Genomic DNA, 10,947 nt, shown 5'->3' on the forward strand with positions numbered 1-10,947 from the left:
GATTATATGAAAATGAAGAGAAATAAAGTAATGTTCTTGTGAAATTTTAAAAAAAGAAAAAAAAAATTAAAAACTCCAACGATTAAAAAGGGAGTTATTAAAAAGTCTTTGCTAAATTACTAGTAGTAATTTAGCAATATACTGTATTAACGTCTTATGAATACTAAACTGGGCAATAGTGAATATGCACTGCATACAATTCTTTGAAATCTTCTCGTATTTTTGACATAAATGTACTAACCCATAATAGTATCATAAATTTGGCAGGTTCAAAAGTTCTATCTATTGTAATACCTGATGCAATACTTAAGCATATTCCTCAAAATCAAACTCGATGGGACTGATTCCTTAGTTTTTACCCATTAATAAAAATTGCTTAGTTTTTAATATAGTTATCCACTTGTCCAGCCAGTTTCTCAGCGAGGTAAATCTGAAATCCAATCAGCATAAATGCGATCGATCTTTTTTAGTTCGTTTTTCTTGAATACGAACTTCACAGCATATGGTTCATTCTTAGGGGAAGGGCTACCTGCTGCCAGAGTGCTAGTTGAGGCATTTGCAGTAGCAGCAGCAGTATCAGTTTGCATTGTCCAACTTTCTGCACAAGTTCTCATTCTCTTGTATTCCGCAGAAGAGGAGCGATCAAGTTGCCCTACTTCTGCTTCACAAAACAGGGGTCAGAATTTATTAACATGGACATAAATCCATGTTCTATTGAATCACAAAATGCCATGCAAATATTTTATAATATAGCGTCAAATCAAAACCCATCAGTTTTGTTCATCAAAATGACAAAAGAGATGTATCTGTCTCAATTCTTTCTAAAAGGAAAACAGAATTTGTTTTTCGTTCGACCAAATTATTCTTCTTCCCACAGATCCATCTATACCTGAGCAAGCATGCTGGCTTGGCTAGCAAAGACTTATTGAATGGATTGACTAATGACTAGCGGTGTTCAAAATTAAATTAAACCGATTATCATCAAATTGATTCAAATATACTTATGTACCAATAAGTACTAATATTTTAAAGCTTCAATAATGACAGTTTGGGATTTCATGTATGATGAACATATTGGTTACATTGAACAATGAATTTATGGTGTCCATAGAATATGATTTCTTTTTTCATGTGTCCTCCTCGTGGGAGGTAATCCTATTCAAGGTAACAACAGCGAATATAAACACTCTATACTGCATTTTTTTCATAAAAGATTATTGCAATTATTATCACATTTAAATGAGGAGTTTCACTTTTACTATTTGGGATTATGTAAATGTCATTTTCGAAAGTTCTTCCATAATCAACAATGTTAACATGATAAAACATTTTTTTAATGCTAACTCAAGTTGAATTTATGTTTGATATAACATCAAAACCTGATCAAACTAAATTGTGTATGTTATTATATTGACCTTAAATAACATTTTGTCACGAATTGAACCAATCTCATACTCAGCACCTTTCAATAAAAAAAAAATACTACATAATTGGATACTATCACGTCTCGTAGTGTCAACACACTTTCAAACGATAGAGATTTTTATTTCAAAGTAAAAGATTAATAAAATAAAATTCAATTACGCGTGTATCATGACGAGAGAAGATGTATCGGTATCATAATTACATTATTCAATCAAATAATAAATCAACTACTTTCACAACAACAAAAAAATACTACCAGTAGAGAGGTAGAGTACTAGAAATACGATTTTGAGGATGGTAAGAAGAAGATCTAGTACATATGACACCTGCATTATTTAATCATGGAATCGTAAGCGTCGCCATGGAATCGCAACGCGTAATTGAACAATTAATAGATCTATTTACGTTAGTGCTGTGATGATAGAATTGAAAGAAGAAAACCTGGTTGAGATGATAGATTTGGAATTTGAAAAGTTGATGGTTGTGGCGGTGGCGGCGTTGGTGTGGCTGAATGCAGGTAGCGACAAGTGCGTCCGTAGGGGCAGTGTTTGTTTTGAAGGAACAATCTGCAAAGTTTGGGTTGGCGTCGGAGCTCCGCAACGCTGTGCGCGTAATCGCATTTGGTTCCATGAACGCAGACGCCTCTCCTGAATCTCCTACACAACTCAGTCTTCACCATCAAGTTACGATTATGGTTAACATTGTTGTGATGATTATTATTACTGTAATTGTTTTCTGATTCTGTTGAGTTTCTGAGCTGTGTCTGTGCTCGTTGTGTCTCCATCTTCACTTCGCTTCACGCCAAATGCACCGCTCTTCATCCAAAACGGTCAAACGCTCACTGTAACGAATGAAACGAAAGAGTGAATACCAAGAGTTGATTTTGGTTTGTACTATATATATATATATATATATATATATATATATATATATATATATATAAATATATGCATGTATTGTATTTATATTATTTATATTGACCTGACACAAAAATCCAGACACGGAATTCGAGCCCAAATGAAACATTGACAAGAAAAGTACCAAAATAGCCTCACCACCCATATGTTATGAGCTTTGGGCTTCATTATTAGTTTTGTATCTGAAATAAAAATAAGGGTTTTGTTATTTACACTCCCTCATTTCCCTTTTATAAATTTACTTAATTAACCTTTTTTCCCATTTCAAAATCCTGTGAATCCTAGCCTAATTGAAAAAAGAAAAAGAAAAATACTTGTTTGAAAGCTTAAGTTACATAACATTCTCTAAATGAATTAGTGAGCCTAATTTTATATGTTAGTCAATTCTTTTAACCTTTTAAATACAAAAATATAATTTCAATTTATTAAGTTTTAAAAAATTTCAATTTAACTTCATTAATTAAATGAATTCTTTAAAAACTTGGAACTTACTATTTAACAAATGAATATGCACGGGTTAAGTCAGACTCTAGGTATGTTATCTTTCTTACGGGTGTGTATTGAATTATACTTTTGAAGAATGAAAAAAGTTATTTATTCAATTAATACGTTCAAACGATATAAATAAGTCATGTAGTATATGATTAAGACATGAATTATTAAAGAAAACAAAAAATAAATATTTTATAGCTTACAAATATTAAAAAATATTATATACATTTAGATGAGTTAATTTTAAGATGAATTGCGAAATATGTTAGCTTTTAGTAAAGTGTATAAATATGTATCCATCAAATAATCTCACCAAACCTTTATTACTTACCTAATATCTCTTTTGACGCTTCATATGCAATACTTGATAATTCTTTTTATAAAAAAAATTATTGGATTTTTGCATTGAATTAATAAAAATTGTTCATAATAAATCTATCAACAGAAACAGGAAAGTATGAGAAGTTTGGTTATTAAAACTAAATCCAAATGCCAATAACGTGAGCGAGAAGATGAGAAATCCACTAACAGAAACAGAAAAGTATGAGAAAACAAGGTTGTTTTAGTTTACCTTTGTCTCTGCTATGGAAAACTAACAGTAAAAATAAACAAGCTATGGACCACAGGAAGTAAAACAGTAATGAAGCATTCGCATTGGTAAATTACAGCATCGTTTGCAAGAATGTCTTTTTTCAAAATTTCAACCTATTGAAGCTTCTTTATTCCTGGAAATGATGGCAATATTGCAACAAGAGCGTCACCATATCCAACAGGATCTGTGAAAGACCAAAAATAAGAGTCACACACAACACAATACCAGTCTGGTCTTTAGAAAAATTAAATTAAATTGATCGGAGAAACTAACCTCCATCCTTTCGCAGTATCTTGATAACCTCTCCTGACACATCAGACTGCAAACATTGAAAGTCATAGCAATGATTAGTACTCATCATATTACAGTCATTTGCCCCTTATCAACATCAAATCATAAACATGAGAAGTCACAGAATGACTTGGAAGAGAGTCACGACACAAACCTCAATTGGCACCTGACCACCCAGTTGTTCAATGTAACAAATCACTTGCCCTTCCTCAACCCTTTGTTTCTGTTAATTGGCACAGTACTTCATGAGAACACCACGCCAAAAAAAAAAACAAAAAAAAAAACAGTTTTTCTGATGTTGCCCTACTAGGAAACTGCTAGCCATGTTTTCAAAATATTGCAATTGTGTTGTGATCATAAATTTTACAAGTTGTATGTTTCTGGGTAGTCTCACATGGTGTATAACGAGATTTCCCGAATAATAGGAAAAGAGAAAAGATGTCAAAAACTCTACCTCTTTACATGATGGTGGAGCACGCTTCCCCTTTATTGTTCGTGATCTCCTAAAGAAACCCACCTGCTTACGGTTTTAGAGAACATTATGTAAGGTTTGTAAAATATGAAGTACGAGTTTCAGATTCTTACCTTTGGGGACTGAATTATTACCAAGCCTTCATCAGCAGCTCTTTCAAGGAATTTCTGGATAGATCCTGGAGAGGATATCGGTTCTACCGGGCTTATAGGCTTTGAGATGGCCAGTGAAGTTGTAGAAACTGATCCGTTTGTTTTAGGCGTTTCTATGACATTATTTACACTTACAGAAGCAGGAATAGGAGGAGGTAGAGTTTTACTTTTTTTAGTCAAATCCCTCACAACACGCAGGTGAAACCCAGCAAGCTGATACCATTTGGAATTTGGGCAGATGACAACGAAGAGAAGAAACAACAATAAGAAGCAAGTCTATATCAAATGCAATTATGAGAGAGAATTGGAGTAATATTGTGCTAATGAAGACATATAAATTCAACTTCATTGTACTTACTTTTAATTCTAACTCCCCAATTGAACTTGTGTCACATAATTTTGTGACTAGGAATTCCACCTGCAAAGAATGTCCATACATATAGAGATACACGACTTCAAATTTTTCATTCATGAAGAATAAACGTAGAAAATAGACTAGTGCATTACGATGTGACAAAATCTCTTTTCAAGTGTCATAAAAGACAAGTTTTTCTAACTGGGAAAACTTCAGAACTAAAAGATTAAAATGATTATTTAACACTTCCAAGTAAAGAAAATCATAGAAGTATCCACACAAATTTCTGTAATAAATGAAAGCTGGGATGTAGGTCAAGCCTCGGGAGCTAGGATGCTAAACATTTGATAGGTTCATAAGCTTGGACACAAACTGTACTTTTATTTTGACCTGTGCTTTGTCAGTTTAATCAGAAAGAGCTTAAGGTCCAGAACCTAATGTAGAGCCACATTTCAAGCTAAGCACTGGCCAATTTTAGACTAAAATATACTGGCCAATTTTAGACTAAAATATACTGGCCAATTTTACACAACATACCAGAGCACATAAAGGGTTAGATACATAAAATGGTTTTATAAATATGGAACAGCTTACTCAAATATTGACTAACAAACAAATAAGGTAATAGATGAAAGCAGCACAATAGAATCATCACAAATTTGGATCTGTTTTATAGATTCTTCTCCCTGCAAAAATGAAAAAACAAATAGATGAATAAACAATGGGATTTTCCAAGTACTAACCTCGTTAAAATTGGGAATAAGCTGACTTGTCAAATCTGAAGATTTAATCTCTTCAGAACCTTCTTCCGACCTTTTAATAACTGTGATGTAATCATTTAATGTATGTCATAGAAGCCAGACAATGGTACAAATATCAAGTTAATAGTGTTTGCCACTGTGAGAAACTTCAAATCAATAGTTTTATAGCTTTTACACAATAAATAAAGTCAGAAAAGTGAATCAGATTACAAAATGTACAATCGTATGTTTAAAAAAATCCTATAAAAGATACATTTATGAAAATTTTACAACAAAGAACAGTACAAGTTCCTCCATAGTGTCCATATTCCTTGTATTCATATGATATGTAAGTACCCAAGCAGTTGGGGAACTCACCCAAAACCTAACTATTTAAGAGGGGGAGAACCAAATACTTAAATACTCCACCGAGTATTTTAAACTACTCCTGTGGAACTTCGACACCCCATAATACCTAAGTTCCTATCAAAGTTGATGCTAATATAGTCTATACGCTGCGAAAAGTGACATCAAAGTTGCCTTCTGTTTGTGCATCACAAAAGTGAAAGACTTTATCAACACTAATTTCTATGATGGAGGGACTAAATTGATATAAACTCTTATGGAAGGTCAATTTGCTTTCACTTTGATCAAGAAAATAAAATGATATCAGGTTTATTTGAAGGATAAATGGATGTCACATGCATCTTTGAGGACTAAAATAGAGTTAACCCTATTCTATATTACAAGCACATTAATATTTTCGGTTGAAAGCAATAATAAATAAAGGAAATTCAACTTCAAGGTTTGTTTGTAATTGTAAAACTGATGTATTTTCATAAAATAAATGTATATGGGAGTAAATTACAATAGAATTTCAAGTATGAACTAAACTCTTGAACATGCATCTTTGAGGACTAAAATAGAGTTAACTCTATTCTATATTACAAGCACATTAATATTTTCGGTTGAAAGCAATAATAAATAAAGGAAACTCAACTTCAAGGTTTGTTTGTAATTGTAAAACTGATGTATTTTCATAAAATAAATGTATATGGGAGTAAATTACCATAGAATTTCAAGTATGAACTAAGCTCTTGAACAGTCACCTATATGATATGAACGTAGTCTACTCATTCTTTAACTACTAAAAAAAATTAAATACTAAACCTAAATTAAATATTTTCCACGCAAAATATTTTAAATTGTCAAGTATATAAATAATTAAGTATGATCTATAGTATCAATTCCAATAATATAACTTTTGAATTTATACAAACATATCCAATATGGTTTAATTACTTCTTTCCTCAAATAAAAAATAAATTAATAAAACACTTATTTGTTATGCAATCTATTTAAATATAAGGTTTTTTCATATAATGAAGTTGTCATCAACCAATTATTCCAAAAGCTTAAGCTTTAGATTGAAGCACAAGAATGGCTTTATATCCATCACATCCTCCCACCCAAGAGTCCTGTGCCCTTTGAACACTGGTCAATGCAAAGACTCATAGTGTGTTAAAATTAAACTTTTTTTAGAAGAACTGGAGGAGCAGCTAATATTGAACTAAACCACTTGCAACATAGGCTTTAATACCATGTCTTGAAACGACTACCCTAAAAGCTTAAGCATCTGGGTTAAAACACATGAATGATTCTTTCTCAAAACAGAAATAACAAGATCTGAATGTGTGTGCTATATCATGCACACATAGTATGACATCAATATGCAAGCCAAAACTCACTAGATTACTAACAGAATCCTAAATTGGACAGAGATAATGCATTGGATCCACTAGAAATCATTGATGGTAAGAAATTTAATAGGCTTAGAAATTGAGAAATAAAGTAATGACCGCTTTTGTATAGCCTATATGACAAAAAGTACGTACAAAATCGAAAAATAGAAGAACTTACTCTGGATCTCTGACGATGGATCATTGGATGATGCTAAAAGCCTATCTGTCTGTCGTGACATAACCAAACCAGTGTACTGCAATGACTGCCTTCTCCAGCTTCTTGTACCAACTTGTTTTGAAAGGCCAACATTTTTTCCACTAAAGTACAAGTTCAATACTTTAATATTTGGGCTACCTAAGCTACCTGTGATAGAACTTATGACATGATAACCACTTTCTGCGGGGGTACATAACCATTTAGTAGTCTTGAAAGAAACACCAAACTCTTTCATAATTTGCATACTAAGTATCCAATATGTCAAGACAACAGAAAATGATTGAAGAATAATGGAAAAGTTTCTTTGAAATGTTAAAAAGTTTGTCAAATGCACATGTAAATGATGCTCCGATTAGTAGGAAAAAAAATCACAATAAAAAATACATTGATGAAATCAAAGAGAAAAATAATAAAGAAGAAACAAAATAATAGAAATTTCAAATAGATTCCTACACTATATAATGGAACTTCGGCAAAGATTACAAAGAACAGAGCACAATAGACATGATCTTGGGCTGAAAAAGTACCATTTTCAACACTCAATCGTGATTATATTTTACACATAAAACTGCTAGAGGGGGAGACATGTATTCTTTTCATTCACACTCGTTGTGACCTATGTTTGTTTCTCAGAAATCATTCATATTTATGTCAATTTATTCCACTAGTAGTCCATCTTTGAGGCTTAGAACAGCAAGCCCATACATAATCCTCACTTGAAGGAACAACAGTTAACCAGTAGGCTCACAAATTAAAGGAAAAGATGAGACTATTTCTAAGATGCCTTCATTTAATTGAGAATAATAACTCTTCTATTCTTGATATCAAGTTTTACAAAGTTTAGATTACGAAAAAAATCACTTTCGTAAATGAAACTATATCAATTAAATACTACTAACACCATTTCTTAATTGATGTGAATTACTTTTTCTTGGCTTATATATTGAAACAGGAGGTAATATATCTTACAATGGACATGAACAAAACAAACTCAAAAGGCAAGAACCCATAAACAGAGTTTCAAAGACAAGTACAATATTTGGTTCAAAAAATCATTACAAAATTACATTGTACAAAATAATTGAAACGACGTCATAGTGAAGACTGCAGCAATTACGAATTTATAAACAATCCGATACCCACAGCATTGAAAAGTCGGTGGGATGAGTAAAGTAGATTACCATACGCTTGACCCATCAGATTAAAAATACAGCAGATTCTCAGTACTCAGTACAAAGCAAATATAACATCACTAAACGAGCATCTACCATGTTACCGAAAACTTCGTCTCAAATATAAAATCACATTCCACTTTCGTTTCAACCCCACTAACGATATTGCAAAACAAATCACAAGAAAAAACATAAAATCATGGAAAAGGCTCCTCTTTGAAGCAGCAATTGTAATCTGTAATGGAATGGATAGAAAATAAAGAGAAGGAAAACTCACATGAAGCCATTGGAAGCGTGGAGCGGAAAGTGTCTGGAAAAAGGGTAAAAGGGTTGGGAAATAAAGAAGGTGAAAAAGAGAAGAGAAAATTGTTGTGTCACTTGAGAGTTGAGAGAGTGAAAGCATATAAGACTACAAAAGAATGAGAAGAGAAGAGAGACACCAACATGAACAACAACACCAATACCAACATGGAATGAATGAGGATTGACGGTTACAGCTGGATTTTTTAAGGATGCTATTTCTATTTCCGTTTCTATTAAACTTAGATTTTCTCCTAAAATATAAAACTATTTATATATTTTTTTACTCAAAAAAACCTATTTATTTATCAAGCTAGACCAATTTATTATTTAAGTTGAGAATTATTAATTTATTATTTGGCTGGCCTGGAGTGAATTTCTGGCCTGATTTTACTGACTTTAAGTCTGATTTTTTCAATGTTTTTGAAAATTAGAAAAAAAAAGGAAGAAAAGAAATTCGAATGATAGTGTTTAACACGTGAGTAATAAATAGGTTTAATTTAAAAATTTAAATTAAAACGAGTTTATTTGGGTTTTTTTTTAGTGAATATACATTTTAAGAAAAAATTCAAAACTTGATCCGTTATTAACTAACGTATCTCCACTTTTAATGTGATATTGATTCATTTATTATTTATTAATTGATTATGAGTTTTAATTTAACCTTTCTTTGTCCACATTAATTCTGGAGAGTTCTGTTTTATGAGACCGACCTCACTTTGGTGGTATTTTTCTTTAATTTGTATGAAAAAATTATTTAAAAAAAACTTTTTTATTCAGCACATTTAATATCTTATTACACTTCAGTTTTAGATTTATAACTTTAGTCATGATATTATAATGAAATAATTTTGAATTAAAAATAAAATGATAATTTTAATTACTTAGTCAAATAATGAATTGTTGGGATGTTTTACCGTTTATGTTGTAAATATAAAAAAATAATTATTTGAGTAGAGTAGAAGTAATATGCACTATAAAATTAGTATAAGAAAATGAAATTCGCTAACATTTGAAATTTAAATTTTCATAACTGAAATAAACATTAAATATTAAAACATATGTTACTATATTATAATTTTCAATACCCGTTTAGGCCATCAGAATGATTTCTCCTCTCTCCCATTTAAATATTTTGCTTAATGGTAATTTCTATCCATATTTTATATATTTTTTAATTTAATTTCCTTAGTTTTAATCATCCATAATTTTAATTTTTGAATTTCTTTTACACAACTTTTACTACAAAAAAATTATGAATGATTAAAATTTATCAATATTTATAAAAAATTATTGGTAAATAAAATTAATAACGATTTATTGATAATTAAAAATTTATTAGTAGAATATTTATCAGTAAATTTTATCAACAGAAAAATATATATTAATTATCATCAAAATATATTTATAATTATCAATAATTAAAATTTATTGAAATATATTTATTAGTAATTATTATCAACAAAATCTATTTACAATTAATTCCAACTTTTAGTAAAAATTTATTGATAAATATCATAATTTAATTTATTCTTTTTTTTTTCTTCCTTAGTCGTTATCATTGTCTTGTCTATATATCTTTGTTTAATTTGTTTCCACCACCTCCAGCTCCTCTTTCTCTCATTCTTCTTCTTTCATCATTCTCCTATTATTTGTTTCATCATTTGTATCTAATTAATTTATAATAAAAATTTTGTTAGATTTAGTAAAAAAAAAACAACATCCATTCCACTAACAAGGCAAAACTATTGAAGAATTTTAAGAAAATACATTTACCTACAAATTTACATATGAACTTTGAAAATATTAAATTATCGATAATTTTTTTAAAAAGTTCAATTATTAAAAATATGACTTGTTTAAATTTTCATTATTAAAATAAATTTATGTATCAATTATTTAAATATTACATAATATGGTAAAAGTATTGAGAACATTATATGTGCGCCCCGCAATGATATTATAATAACAACAAATTAAAATAAATTATGATAACTTACACTATTTTTTTTCTTTATTTTGACCATCAATCGGAGCATATGTTTGCTTGATTGTAATAAGAAAGTGATCATAAATTCTC

The 10,947-nt window shown here is 30.3% G+C and overlaps 2 protein-coding genes across 3 annotated transcripts; both read right to left on the reverse strand.

Annotated features, from left to right (window-relative positions):
* Positions 1-94: 94 nt before the first annotated feature.
* LOC108333642 (uncharacterized) lies at positions 95-2,288 on the reverse strand. 2 transcript variants are annotated; one of them, XM_017569114.2, is made up of 2 exons: positions 1,867-2,288; positions 95-658 (listed from the first exon to the last, which is right to left on the reverse strand). In XM_017569114.2, the coding sequence occupies exons 1-2, from the start codon at positions 2,207-2,209 to the stop codon at positions 417-419; spliced, it is 585 nt and encodes a 194-aa protein (XP_017424603.1). In that variant the 5' UTR covers positions 2,210-2,288; the 3' UTR covers positions 95-416. The 2 variants fall into 2 exon arrangements, with proteins under 2 accessions (XP_017424603.1, XP_017424602.1); XM_017569113.2 differs by having other exon boundaries at positions 95-661.
* A 1,047-nt stretch (positions 2,289-3,335) lies between these two features.
* On the reverse strand, positions 3,336-9,064 carry LOC108332295 (uncharacterized). The gene is made up of 9 exons (XM_017567471.2): positions 8,845-9,064; positions 7,357-7,542; positions 5,440-5,519; positions 4,700-4,759; positions 4,303-4,554; positions 4,172-4,234; positions 3,872-3,940; positions 3,700-3,745; positions 3,336-3,610 (listed from the first exon to the last, which is right to left on the reverse strand). Exons 1-9 carry the CDS (start codon positions 8,852-8,854, stop codon positions 3,540-3,542), a joined length of 837 nt encoding a protein of 278 aa, XP_017422960.1. The 5' UTR covers positions 8,855-9,064; the 3' UTR covers positions 3,336-3,539.
* Between the last annotated feature and the right edge of the window lie 1,883 nt (positions 9,065-10,947).

Source organism: Vigna angularis, chromosome 11, assembly GCF_016808095.1.
Source record: "Vigna angularis cultivar LongXiaoDou No.4 chromosome 11, ASM1680809v1, whole genome shotgun sequence".
Lineage (NCBI taxonomy): Eukaryota > Viridiplantae > Streptophyta > Magnoliopsida > Fabales > Fabaceae > Vigna > Vigna angularis.

Coding starts and splice junctions, on each gene's coding strand:
- LOC108333642 (XM_017569113.2), bottom strand. CDS start 2,209: ATGGAGACACAACGAGCACAGACACAGCTCAGAAACTCAACAGAATCA. Junction 662..1,866: donor AAATCTATCATCTCAACCAG/GTTTTCTTCTTT, acceptor TGTTTTGTGAAG/CAGAAGTAGGGCAACTTGAT.
- LOC108332295 (XM_017567471.2), bottom strand. Junction 3,941..4,171: donor CTCCACCATCATGTAAAGAG/GTAGAGTTTTTG, acceptor GCCAATTAACAG/AAACAAAGGGTTGAGGAAGG. Junction 3,611..3,699: donor GATACTGCGAAAGGATGGAG/GTTAGTTTCTCC, acceptor GGTCTTTCACAG/ATCCTGTTGGATATGGTGAC.